Source organism: Lolium rigidum, chromosome 7 (assembly GCF_022539505.1).
Source record: "Lolium rigidum isolate FL_2022 chromosome 7, APGP_CSIRO_Lrig_0.1, whole genome shotgun sequence".
In the NCBI taxonomy this organism is placed as follows: domain Eukaryota; kingdom Viridiplantae; phylum Streptophyta; class Magnoliopsida; order Poales; family Poaceae; genus Lolium; species Lolium rigidum.
Genome location: NC_061514.1, coordinates 30303855 through 30317433, shown reverse-complemented (window position 1 = coordinate 30317433; position 13579 = coordinate 30303855). Strand labels below are relative to the sequence as shown.

The window sequence follows — 13579 nt, the reverse complement described above, 5'->3', positions numbered from 1 at the left end:
CGCACCAATATGGTGGAGCGCCGGCGATAAGGGGAGCTGTCATTTTTTCCTAGCCCAAACCTGGTCGACCATTACCCTCGGCGCACCAAATTTGTGGTACGCCGATGGTATTTTGGCCTCATCGGCGCCCCTATATAGTGGTGCGCCGGCGTGCACTTTTTTTTGGCGCGCCGGTAGTAACCCTTGCGGCTATAGGCCTTTCTCAAGTAGTGTGATGGTTGTGTGCTGCAGGCAATGCGGTTGCGGGGGCACATGGAGAAGGATCTCGGCGAGGACGTCCTCGCCTTCAACCAGATTCGCCTGCGACGAGGACAACAAGGAGGGTTGGTGGCGGTGTCTGGTATGGCTGCTACTGTCGTCATCTTCTAGCGGGATCTCCCGCGAGAAGGGTTGGCGGTAACAGCTATTGCTGCTAGTACCCTCGTCTTCGTGCAGAGTCACGCGCGACAATGACAGTGAAAATGGTAGCCAGCTGCGGCTACTGCATCTAGTCATGCCGCCCCAATTGTGGAGCGGAACCGTCAGTGTGGAACCACAAGCCATCTCCATCATAGATTCTTAATGAACCCAAACGGATGTGACAAAAATCCTAAGTTAGAGATTAAATCATGGACGACATAAAGGATTAGATTACAGATTAAGTTATGGGCTCCACCCTGGGAGACAAAGGATAGTTGGAAATTAATCCGAATGTAAGATCAGAAATATGAAACATATAAAATTATCGACGTAAGAAATTGCAATGCAATTAAATAAGATAAACTTTAAGTATTTGGCCTCTTCGATTACCCTTTTATCTCACATAATCTATCTATAAATAATAATTACTCTACCTCATCAATATAACTCACTTAGCCGTTTGTAAAATCAAGATGTGCTCTTTTCAGGTTAAAAATAGTTTGATTTTTTTTTATGTACATAAAGAACATATGCCTATTTTTTATTTCTTAAATTAGATTTTATATATCATAGTATCATTTTTTTCCTAAAAACACGCATAAGTTACTGATTAGATACTTAAGAAAATATCTTGGTCTTAAACTGAAAAGTATTTATGAACATAAGCGATATCCAGAGTACAAAGCATGGAACAGAGATAGAAAAAATATGGTGCAACCAGATATCCAATATAATATGAACTACAAAATAATTGGACGCATGTACATTAGTACTCTTATTACGTAAAAGGAGTAACATACATGTTGAATAAAAAAAACAGAACAAAAGTTAATAAAACAAAAAGGGTCTATAATTTGGGCATAGGGAGTAGACAGTAGATGATGATTAGATATTAATCCAAAGATAGGTTCAAGTATATGAAATATATCAATTTAAAAATCATTAGATAACTTAAAAGTAGACAAACTAAGTATGTTCTTTGTTTATTTTTGTTGGTATTGTACCTATAATAATCACCCGACATAAAAGCAAACACATGAGAAATCAAGTATATACATGTTTTTAATACTATTTAATTTGAGATATTTATGTGATGTACATACGAGTGAGCGGTGTTGAGAGCATATGACTTCTCAAACTCTTCGCACCCCTGGGCGCCGATCTCTGTGAAAGCTGCCACGAGGATAGGCAACATGTTGGCGACCGCAAGCTTTAACCCGGCTGAGCATGGTTGTTCCTTAATCGGTTCAGTGGCATGGGCATCACCGACGACGCATTCCCGCAAGCACGCATCACATGTCCTGAGCACAAACTTTCCATGTCGGCGGAAGTGGTCCTTGACGAAGTCCTCAAATCCCCGAGGTGGCCGGCGCAACACATGGAGTATGGTCCGAAGGCTGAGAAGGTAAGCATTCTCACTGTAGGGCAGCGCATTGCGACGACCCTCTGGTTTGCCGACTAGGGTCTCATATCCAGCTTCGTTGTAGTATGGTTGGTCGTTGAGGACGAGGCCTTGAATGGAGACAACAACTTGGAGGAGGCTTGATGTCACCGACGACCAGAGCTCGGTGCCCTCACCATCAAACGTGTTTAGCAGACTGAGGCACACGGTACCAGACTCGTAGAGGTTTGGATTGAGCCGTAGACCGTAGGAGTGGTAATACACTAGGGGTGGCTCGGCCGGGTAGGAGGATGGTAGCTGCAAGTCAAAGAAGAAGAGTCCGTGATGGTATGGTGTCCCGCTCACGCCCACCATCACCACCCGGAGCAGGTCCATGCGGTCCTCGAACACTCGCGTGTAGATGGTTTCTGCACATAAAATTGTTATAGGTACTTATTTAGAATCGTGGACCATATGCATTTAGTGGTGTACTCTCATACCTGGCAAGTCGTTCTCTAGAATTTTCCATTCCTTTTGCACTGCCTTGGCCCAATTCTTTACACGACTACCGCCCTGCATTTACTTAGAAAAATAGTTCGTTAAGGTAAATAAAATATTACCCACAATTGTTCGTTAAGAAAAATCATCATCGCAATTACCCACAATTGTTCATTTTCTAGAAATAAAATATTACCTGGTCTGCGTTATCAAGATAATGGTGATCCTCAGGGGTAATCTGCAATACATCGAAACGTGGGAAGATGAACGATTCGTCAGCGGAGCTAGTGGTCCCATCCTCGGCAAAACCGTGGCAGCTCACATCCACAACATTCGTTGTCACGGCAGCAGCCATGTTCTCCGTTGCCGCAGGTACCTCTGAGGTTGGTAACAAGGATGACGGCGGGGGCTGGCGGTTGGTCAGGTATCCCTTGCCTCGAGCCACCATGTCGCCAGTCAATTGGAGCAAAGACCGGACTACAGAACCCAAAAGGCTTGTCCTCATCGCTGATGTGTCTTCATTTTTGACATCACTATGATCGGCTGGGTTCCGTGGATCATTGTCCTAAAATCAGATGTAAGCTCACACTTTTAACACGTCAATGTTTCATCACTTAGAAGAATGTACATACCGTGTTGGCAGCAGGCGGCTGATGAGGTGCATCATCCATTCCGTCGTCCTCCACCCAATCACCTGTTTCAGTCCATAGATCCATGTAGTGCTCCTCGTTGACGATAACGATCTCGTGTGGCAATACCTGCAGCACGCTCAATAAAATGAATTACAGCTGGTTGAGTAGAGAATTTATACATACTAGTTAAAGTTTTAGGTCCATGAAAAAGTAAAGAAAGAAAATCCATGTACATACCATCGACATACTACCATCACCCCACTTGACTTGGACGTGTCCATCGGGAAGGTCCACAACATGCCCCACCCACGAAAGGTCAACAACATCGGCGTTCTTCTTCTTCTTCTTTTTACCATCTAATTTCACACTACCACCATCATTCGTTGATCCTGACTGTACAAGGCGGACAACTATATCTCCGTAGTAAGGTGAGAAGCTCAATTTGAGATCATATGCACTCATGGTATTAATGTAGTCGACCTCCCTAGCCTCGTTAGGACACATCCCCTCCTTGAACCATGACACACAAACCGTCTGGTCCTTGCAGTCCAGGCTCCTGATGATGCCCACACGGCTTGTTGCGTCATCGTGGCCGCCATTATTAGTATCAATGGAGGTATCATTCTCGACGACGTGTTGTCCCGGGAAGAACTCTTGCTCATTCATCATAGAAAAGGGGACAAGGGTCGCTGAAGGTATGCCATGCTGCAGGGTGCCGTCCTGCCATAGCACGTCAACAGAGGTCCTGGTGCTGGCGACGGACATGGGAAATTCGACTTCCACATGCCTCCTAACTTGTGGGCGTCGCTCCCGTCTGTGCCCCTCAAAGAAGACCTTCCTCAGCTGATTCGAATAAAGGATGGCATTATTCTGCTTCGTGCGCGGTACCACAAGAGTAATTGGTGCTTCATGCTCATTGTCAATCACGTCCTGGTTGTTTTCAAAGCATGGGTGGTTGTTTTCCTCCTCCTCCTCCTCCTCCTCTTCTTCCTCCTGATCGTGAGCTATAGACACATCTCCATTATCATCGTCGGTTTTGGTGGAACAAGGTGCTCGAAAGAAGCAATGGTCAGCTGCCCCCCAGCTGCAATTACGCGCGGCGCAGAAGAAGGTCAGGTCATGAGGGTGCTGGTACGCTGGCGGAGCGGATGCCTCGACAAGCTCCTTGTCCGTGCCATAATGCATCGACGCAATCCAGTAGACGAGAACGCCAGACGTCTCCACCTTGATGAGAGTGCCTACTCTACGACCAGGATTCCAGTAGCCGTTAAGCCAACGTGCTGCCTTAAAGAGGGAACAAGGGTTTCTCCCGGTGACACTCAGCCCCGGGTACAAGTCACAGTTCATTTGAATGCGGTAATCTTTATGCTCGGCATCCGGTCTCAGTAGCATCTTGGACTTTGCGTCGGTAACTCTACATACAGCACCATCGTCGAACAAGACATCAACATCAATATCCAACTCCACAACCCTACCGAGCCACGGCCCGGACACGACGAAATCCCCAAGATTGAGGCTCCTGACTCGCCGCAGGTTAGACGGGGACACACCCCTGATGACCCCGGTCGCTATGCCCCGGTTGTCACGCTCCGCCAGGTCCAGCAGGGTGGTCACGCCGGTGACAATGCCGATCTGGCCGGCAATGTCGGACGCCGACCCAACCACCTGGCCGGGGTGCAGGTGGCTCCTGTCGAGCACTCTGATATCCCCGGCGTTCTTATAGACGACAGAGTTGTCGATGAGGAGGATCGCGAACGTGTCCACGGGGAGAAAGCTGTTTTTCACCGTGCTGTCCTGGACAACAAGCCCTTGACGGAGGAGCCCGCGCCCAAAACTCACCAGGTCTTGCAAGTAAATATTTGGCGATGCCACGCCGTCGACGTCCATCTTCTGCTAGATCGATCGATGTGTCGATAATCTTTCTATTGGTTGTTGTCTTGTTGATGAGGGAAGCTGTAGATATGTATAGTACACCTCAAAGCAGTGCCGGGGGAGACTGGTATACTAGGCAGGCACGGACTCCTCGTCCTGTACGACTACCTACTGTTGCCGTTCGCTCATGTATGTACTATATATTTTAGTCTCACCAAAGGACCCTATACATCGGTAGCCGGCATAAAAAAACGGAATTGCTAGAAATCAGGCGACTGAGATTTATTAAATCTCAGTCACCTCATCCTCCATTAGATTAACTACATCAAGATTTGTGCAAGCTTCCTGTTTTACCATCATACTTTTTCCTCATGGGCTGCACGCTGACATTTTTGGCCATGGGCTGCCGCAACTATGCGCTGTTGCTTTTGTCATGTGCTCCTTTCCTCTGCTTCTTTACAATGCATCTGTACTGTGTAATTTAGCATATTTTTTCTTTTCTTTTTGTGTGCTTTGATGTTGCTCTGCTTTTTTTTTAAAAAAAAGCAACACATGTGTTGTAGCTAAGAAAAAATCTGGACTATTGAATTACGTAATTATTTGAGATTTTTTCGAGTTGCATGTGGGTCGTAAGTGTGATTTCTCCCTGTTGCATGTGGGTCATAATTAAGATTTTTCCTAGTTGCAGATTTTTTTTTCAGTTGCACATAGGTCGTAACATTTGCATGTGGCTCGCAACTGAGATTTTTTGATTTTGCATTTGGGTTGTAACTGAGATTTTCCAGCTGCACAGGGTGTAACAGATATTTTTGCACTTGCATGTGGGTTGTACAGACTTTTTTTTGTTGCAAAGAGTGTAATGGATATTTTTTCCAGTTGCATGTGGGTCTCAATTGAGATTTTCTTAGTTGCATGTGGGTCGCAACTGGGAATTTTTCGGTTGCATGTGGGTCGTAACTGAGATTTTCTTGTTACAAAGAGTGTAATGGATATTTTTTCCAGTTGCATGTGGGACGCAATTGAGATTTTCTTAGTTGCATGTGGGTCGCAACTGGGAATTTTTTAGTTGCACGTGGGTCGCAATTGTGATATTCTTGTTGCAAAGAGTGTAATAGGTATTTTTTCCAGTTGCATATGGATCGCAATTGAGATTTTCTTAATTACATGTGGGTCGCAACTGAGAATTTAACAGTTGCATGTGAGTCGCAACTAATAATATCTTCTCGTTGCACAAGGGTGTATTTGATTTTTTTTCAGTTGCATGTAGTTTGCAATTAAAAAAATTGTAGTTTCATGTGGGTGGCAGCTGTGTGGGTTGCAGTTTCCAGTTTCGCACTGGTTGTAATTGAGTATTTTTCTATTTTTTACAGTGAAAAAGATGCAAGTACGGAGATTTATTCTTTTTTTCTCTTATATACTTTATGTAAGGTGTAACAAGTAAATCATGGCCCTCACGTTTAAAAAAAATAATTGTGCCAGCTTCCATGGTCTTCTAGTTTGTAGTATGTCAAAGAGCCCCTAGGCAATTCGCTACAAGCTAACGTCGAAACAACAAACAGCAAACTGAGCACGTTCGTAAGAGCTGCCTTAATAACTAAGTGACGTCAGCGATTGAGATTTATAAAATCTCAGTCGACTGAGCTGCAGTCTCTCCCATAAAAAAAATAACTGTTTCGCTTTCCGACCGTGCGTGGCTGAAAACTACACTAAATCCGCTGATAAGGAATGGCGCCGGCCATAATCTGAATTGCAACGGCCTAATGGAGAAGAAATCAGACGTCCGGTATGGATATTCTTTTTACATGGGTCGATTTGATGTTTTTGTTAGTAGGGGTGAGTGTATTAACTATTTGTGAGCCTCTATGTATGTACTATGTTTCGTAAAAAAATCACGTGTTTATTTATATAAGACTTCATAAAGATTGGCTAAATGTCCGTGTGTTGCAAGGAATTTGTCATGCCATCTTGCCTACTCCAGTGAAGCGTGGTGGTTCACTCTTTCGGTTCGTCATTCTCTTCCCTTCTGCAACTCGATGTCTGTAATACCCCGTTGCTGCCGGAGGTCACCGGAGCGTGAGGAGAGGATAACGCCGCTTGTGGAGAGCGGCCACCGGAGGATATCACTGCTTGTGGAGAGCAGCCACCGGAGAGGTAGGGGACGGGAGAGAGATGAACGGGAGCAACCCGACTCGGTACAATTTCTTCGATAACTTCTCCAGGTGTGGCTTCCCCTTTTGTTGGTATCCACCGATGCTGTCAGCCCATGATCACCAGCTCGTGGCCCATGAGACCCAGGCCCATGTCTCCCAAGGTTCGGTCATGACAATGTCCCACCCATCATGTATGTCGATTTTTCTAAAAAAAAATTGGCAAGCCTCCTCAAACTATATTGCTATCATTTTGTAACCGTAAAGACAAGGACATGCATGTGATGCGCGCCATCATTCTTCAACTCTCATAGTTCTTAAATTTTCTAAGAAAAACTTAGTCGAAACCTTAATTTTTGCCTAAAAGGAGACCTTACAATCTAATAATAACAGTTTGTATCACTTAATAACAGTTTGTAAGTTATAACGCGGCTTGCAAGGAGTGCCAACAGATGAACTCAAGAGATGAAAATTGTTAATTTAGTCATCTGGCATTAACAAGACATGCTCTAAGCGTGTTCAACAACCTCAATTGGTGACAACAAACGATACAGTCAGGGAAGAAAGACAATGCATGCCTAACCTGGCTAGCTAGAGTTACCAACCACGCAAAATTCTATCTCGGTGTGCTTTCCAGGTGTGTAACTCAGGGGCAAAAACTGCAGGGCGTCTTTTGGCCCGTTCGCGAAAAGTTATCTGGCCCCTCTACATACTACAGCTATTGCCAAAAGCAATCCTCTACGACAGTAATGCAGGCTGTATATAGAATCAGTCCGTCGGCACATTCTCTTTGATCACTGCCGACAAGTTTGTAGCAGCCTCTTCGTTCTTCAGCCGGAACAAGTATGGCCGAGCAACAACCTTTCCACCGTCTGGTTCACTTGACTGAGCATCCTGTGGAAAAATATAGCATGGATCAGAGTCGAACTGGGTGAGATATGCACTGCACATATCTGACAGGGGCTGAACGTGGTACTTACTGAGGTATGAAATATCGAGGCCACTGTGTTCTTCTGAACAGTTGTTTTTATCCCCTTGTAGATCAGAGCATTCAGAAGAATTTTGCCAACCTGATACCAGAAAGCAGTCATCAATATCTTGTTTGCGGACAGAAATAAAATTATAGCAGCATAACAGATAATATGAAAGGGGAGTTGATCTCACACAACCTGCCAGCCAAAACGATAGAAATATTCAAGAAATTCATCTATGGTACACTATGTTTCCATCTAATGTACTTCATAAAAGGAGAAATTCAGTAAACACAACATTTTGAACAACTATATGAGATATAGGCATTCACATTTGACATACAAAAGAATACCACCACTGAGCTGAGGATAAATGAAGTTGGATCACTATATATCAGCAGAAAAGGGAAAGAGCATACTTCATTTCTAATAACAACTGTTGGGGTGGACTCTTTCGTAGCTTTCTCTGCACCTTCTTTACATCTGATAGAGAGCTGACCAAGACCAATGTCTTTCCAACCCTTGGTAGCATCTTCGTGCTACATGAATGAAAATAAGAATGCTAAGCATATTTTGCAGAACACTTGGATAGTATCACCAGGGAAAACAAGTTGTAGATCTAAGAACAAAAATTATGCTAAACAGAGATGAATGGAAAATGATACCTTCACATACACCTTGCATTTGGCTTCATGAACAACAACTATTCCTTTCTCTTCTGCCTTTTTTACAGAAGGGCTGCTGGGTTGCTCAGCTTCAGCATCTGATCATTCAAACAGGAGAAAATTTAAGTATTGAAGCAGATAATTTACTGGCAGTGAGCGAGTACAGTGATGGGGACTGGTAATGAAAGAACATACTTCAATTAAAACAACAACAAACATTCCAGATATGGAAGAGACAAGAGATGCCCACATAACCACCTCCTGCCCCTGCGTGCGCTCAAGTCAACTACTATAAAACTTTAATTTACACCATGATCTATTAAAAACCTGTATAGCTAACCCCTCATTGTAAACCACACTGATATTTTGCTGATGTGGCATTCTACCAGGGAATACAGGTTGACGTGGCATCTAAAAGCTGTCAAAGGTTAAGTTAACATCTTGAGTGGCTCAAACTCACTGGTTTGACAACTTCAGCTGCTGCCCACAGGCAACAGCACTCCTGCCTCCAGCCTGTGTCATGCCAAAGCACTGCTTTACATGTCATGACACACTGCCTCATTCGCTGCTCATACCCCACCCTGACAGAATAACAGAAGAGCAGCTGCAGCAGTCGAGCATGTCGGCCTCAATACCTCAGTCTTGCAAGAGGAGTTTTAGACATATGAACTAGACTATAATTTTAATATTGGGAAGGACTCAATCGCTGCTATATTAGCCATGATCTCGTTGAATGTGAGACTGGGGCAAGATTCCTAGCTGTTAGATCAATCAAGACAAAAAAGAATCTTGCCGTCTTGCATGATGAACTACATCTTGAACTGCTTCTTTGGAGCATTCCATGAGTCAGGGGGTGTGGGAGATACGAGATGATCCAGATGTGGTACAGTTAGCAATGTTAGATGATGCCTGCTGCCAGCAGGCCAAAACCAACAACAAAACGCCATTGAGGGTTGACTTGCACTAATTTTAAGAGATGGCAGTGTTCGTTGGACCATTTTATAGCTGAGGGTGTAAAATTAATTGTCATGATGGGGGGTGGGGTGCTAAACTGGACTTTCCCCATAACTTAACAAATCAATAGATACTCACCATCATCTGCATCACCTGAAGCTTCAGCAGCATTTTTGTTTCCTGAAAGAGCAACAATAAGAAAAATTCGTTACTGTATCGACATAGAGGGCTCATAATACAGCACTTATTTATTTCGCCGTCAATAGAATAATCAAATTGTCTTCATCATCAGAGTTTCACATGTAAGTTTATAGGATGGGGAGGAGTGTGTTAGGAAAAACCAAGGAATGCCTAAAGCCAATAGATGCTTTCTTTTCTGAATTGCATAGAAAATGGTAATTCGATATTTCGTCAAACATGAATAACTCTGGGGCACTTGATATGTATCTATTAATATTAGCTTTGTATGCATTTGTTTGTCATTACTCACAAAAGTATATTATGTTATGCAGTCCTTTGGCAGAACATAAATATTTGACAATAGTATGATTGGTCCACAAATAAATAAAATAGTGAAAGTGTGAAACACAAACAACCATGCCCCAGTAAATTTGGCTGAGTTGACGATATATCAGTCATACAACCTTGGCACTAAAATGACAATAACACCAGTTCTGGCTTTATTATTCCATTCAAATATTCGAAATAAATGCCATAGATACAGATATCGGAAATGTCATGTGTTGGCCACTTATACGTGTGAAACAACAAATAATAAGAAAGCACTAATGGCATACAAAAGGAAAGAAAAATACCAGTGAAAATTGGTTGTGGGTTCACTGAAAATAGTGTTGGGGTTGGCATGCTAAAACTCTGAGAGCCTGGAGAAGAGAAAATGGACGGAGTAGCTGGTGATGAAAAGCCGTTATTTCCGCCAAACTGGAATGTTGATTTGCTGCTGTCGCGAGACGTGTCCTTGTTATCAAATATGCCTGCACATCATTATGAGAGAACTAACATAAATATCTAGTTAATAAGTCTGGAAAAAATTACAACAAGCGTAAATGCAATATGACATATAAAGGTATAAACTGGTAAAAAGTGATACCGCCAACAGCTGCTGGTTTCTTCTGAGAAGAGAATGAGAACATATTTGGTGAGCTTGAGTTCTGAAAAGCAAGGGAGGTGGCTCCTATAGTTGGACTCTTCTGTCCATTGTCTGATCCTGGCTGCACCACGAACTTGCTATTGACAGTCGCTGGTGAAGTAGTCTTCTCATCATTGGCTGGACTTGGGGATGAAACAGCTGTCGCACCTGCTTTATTTTGCCTAAGCCAACTGACAACATCCTTGAACTTTTCCTAAGGAGATAGAATGTTATGAGATCAAGACATTATGAGACTGACACACTGTTGACATGACATTTAAAGTGCCAAAAGGCCAACTAAGCAGCAGCCATGACCCAATAGGTGATGTGTTCAAAAATAGTATGTGCTGACTAAACAATACTACCGCCAATTCACGAAAAAGTGACGCTTTGCACATTGACACATTCTTCACAATCTAACATTGACAATTGTTTTGTATTGCAATAGATGTATAACGACCTAAAAAATTATTAAAGACAAACTTCTCAAGGCAAATCTATGTATATGATTTTCATGTTCTCAATCTAAATAAGTGTTCAAAGTTTGACTTAAGACATGTCCAAAACGTTACTTCTTGTAAACTAGAGGGTGGTAAAATACAAATAGCTTTACATACTTGTGGACATGACAAGTGATTAATAAGTTACAGACAGACTTGAGGAGCTGTAACCTGGCTCAGAGGGCATAGCCGTGCCCAGCAGGAGTTTGAGGGACAGCAAGCACTCGACTGGTAGGTGCTTAACGTGCAACACGTAGCAGGGAAGGAGAAGATAGAGTTCAGGGACGAGAATAACTTGATAATCACATACAGCCTATAGCTCAAAATATTTGGAGACTGCAACACAACGTAGCAACGGAAATAAAACCTACAGAATTATAATCCTAATCTGATATGAGCATATCAATCTGGTACAATCCAGACTTGATACACCTCAGGATCCAAGAGGGCCTCTACTATTCCGATTCGAACTGCTGCTAAGCTGCAGGCTGTCCAGATGCTGGCTTGGGCTTGTGCCTGCTAAAGTGTATTCCCCACGTGACATGATTTCAGATTAGTATAGTTTCATAGTCAACCTACAAACTTAGGAGATCCAACAAATCAAATGAAAACAAGAGCCTATGGAAGTTTGATTAAGTGAGGTCTAACAAGGTTCATCCCCACATTGGGACTCACCGGTGATATCTATTTGTTCAAAAATCCATAATATTATTTAACTAATCATAACAAGGGAGTAAATTATATTTTGCCTACTGGAATCTTGACATCCACAAATCCAGCAAACATGCACGCCATGCACAAAACAAAACTGATAGTGGTAGTGATACGTTTGATCAGTGGAGACAGGAAGATATAATATGTCTACTTAAGCACTGTACCTTACAAGACTGTGAAGCTTACCATGATTTCGGAAGCATGTGATATGTAATCTTTGATACCATCCTCCCAAAGTTCAGCTGGATGATTTTGCAACTGCAGTTGTACCCAGCTGTTCAAAGTAAACATGTAGATGAGTTTTTCTCATGTCTCAGCAGGAAATATGCAGCATGAATGCTGATAATGTAACTTCTAAAACTGTATCCACATAAGGATTTTTGAGCATATGACAATAACTGACTATTTGAAACCTTTATGGAATGATTAAGGACTAGATATTCAGCAATCAGAGAGGAAACAATAAACATGACAGGGCACTGTTCATGCAGCACCACCATATTTCAGACGATGCGATTGATATGACACAAGACAAGCTATAGCAGGCCAACCTTGCGAACTGGGTATTGAGCGCCCTGACGTGCTTGCTGGCGGCCTCAGCCCGCCGAGGGTCTAGAGCAGCAGGTCCTGCCATCAGATGCTGATGGGGAGACTCTGCCCTGCGAACGTCCATTGCTCACTCTCTTTTGCTTGATAGCTGCAGCATTACAATAGCAAAATGAATAGGGGGCGATTCTCCAGCAAGGTGAACAAACAGAAATATCTACCCTACAATCATATTAGAGGCTGGCACGGAAGCCACTTATAGTGCAGAGGCAGCATTACAATAGCAGAATGAATAGGCACTGTTTATCAATGAAGAGTAGAAGCCCCTCTTTTACCACGGCCCAAAGATGATATACGTGTTCATCTACCAGCAGTCGGAGCTGAACCTGGGATTGGTCGCGCGGATCTAGAATTTGTGAAGGACCCCTTAGTGGGATTTAACTAGGAGAGTCGCTGGACAGAAACAAGCTCTTACCTCGAAACCAGTGGCCAAATACTGTGGGCGGAGCGGGGCCGAGAGAGCAGGTAGGGGGTGTCCCGAAGAGGAAGAACGGGGAGCGGTGATGGCGGCGGAGGCGTGAGTGGCGGAGGTGTTGGGAGCGGAGGGGGTGGCGGCGGCGCGTGAGAGGCCCAGGGGAGGGGGAAACAGCGGGGACGAGTTGGGACGGGGGAACCGGCGGCGATGGCGGCGGCGCGCGAAAGGCGGGGGTGTCGGGAGGCGTCGGCGGTGAGGCTGAAATGTAGGGCACGGCGATGGAGTTTTGTTGGGCCGCCGCCTTGCTGGATCAGGACAACGGACTTGTCCCCCAAGGCCCCAATCCGTGGCTATCCTTTTTACGAAATACTCTCTCCTTCTAAGACACAAGGAGCAAATAAACGGTTAAACTGCTGCAAACTGCCATCACCGTAACTACCAAGCACACGCGTCCTTCACCGAGAGAGAAGAAGAGTACCAGCAGTTGATCCGCTCTTTGGCGCTGAAAAAGCCCTTAATCATAAGGCGTTGATGAGTCGCGATAGCCACCAGCCTCATAAGACTAGATCTAGCCCGATAAGAAACATTGGCCGGAGGAGCCCTCCGAGCCTCTTCAACGTCGGATTCGGGGCCAGCGCCACTCCACCCTTCAGGCAGCTGTATCCCCCACCATATTCC

At 44.1% G+C, this 13579-nt stretch overlaps 2 protein-coding genes across 2 annotated transcripts; both read right to left on the bottom strand.

Moving 5' to 3' along the window:
- Nucleotides 1-637: 637 nt before the first annotated feature.
- Nucleotides 638-4797, bottom strand: LOC124671104 (probable ubiquitin-conjugating enzyme E2 23). Its single transcript, XM_047207532.1, has 6 exons — nucleotides 3148-4797; nucleotides 2911-3036; nucleotides 2475-2843; nucleotides 2281-2353; nucleotides 1503-2208; nucleotides 638-656 (listed from the first exon to the last, which is right to left on the bottom strand). The coding sequence occupies exons 1-6, from the start codon at nucleotides 4795-4797 to the stop codon at nucleotides 638-640; spliced, it is 2943 nt and encodes a 980-aa protein (XP_047063488.1).
- Nucleotides 4798-7382: 2585 nt separating this feature from the next.
- Nucleotides 7383-12573, bottom strand: LOC124678834. Its single transcript, XM_047214684.1, has 9 exons — nucleotides 12432-12573; nucleotides 12067-12154; nucleotides 10628-10880; nucleotides 10335-10511; nucleotides 9658-9699; nucleotides 8566-8663; nucleotides 8320-8439; nucleotides 7910-7999; nucleotides 7383-7823 (listed from the first exon to the last, which is right to left on the bottom strand). The coding sequence occupies exons 1-9, from the start codon at nucleotides 12551-12553 to the stop codon at nucleotides 7698-7700; spliced, it is 1116 nt and encodes a 371-aa protein (XP_047070640.1). The 5' UTR covers nucleotides 12554-12573; the 3' UTR covers nucleotides 7383-7697.
- Nucleotides 12574-13579: the final 1006 nt, after the last annotated feature.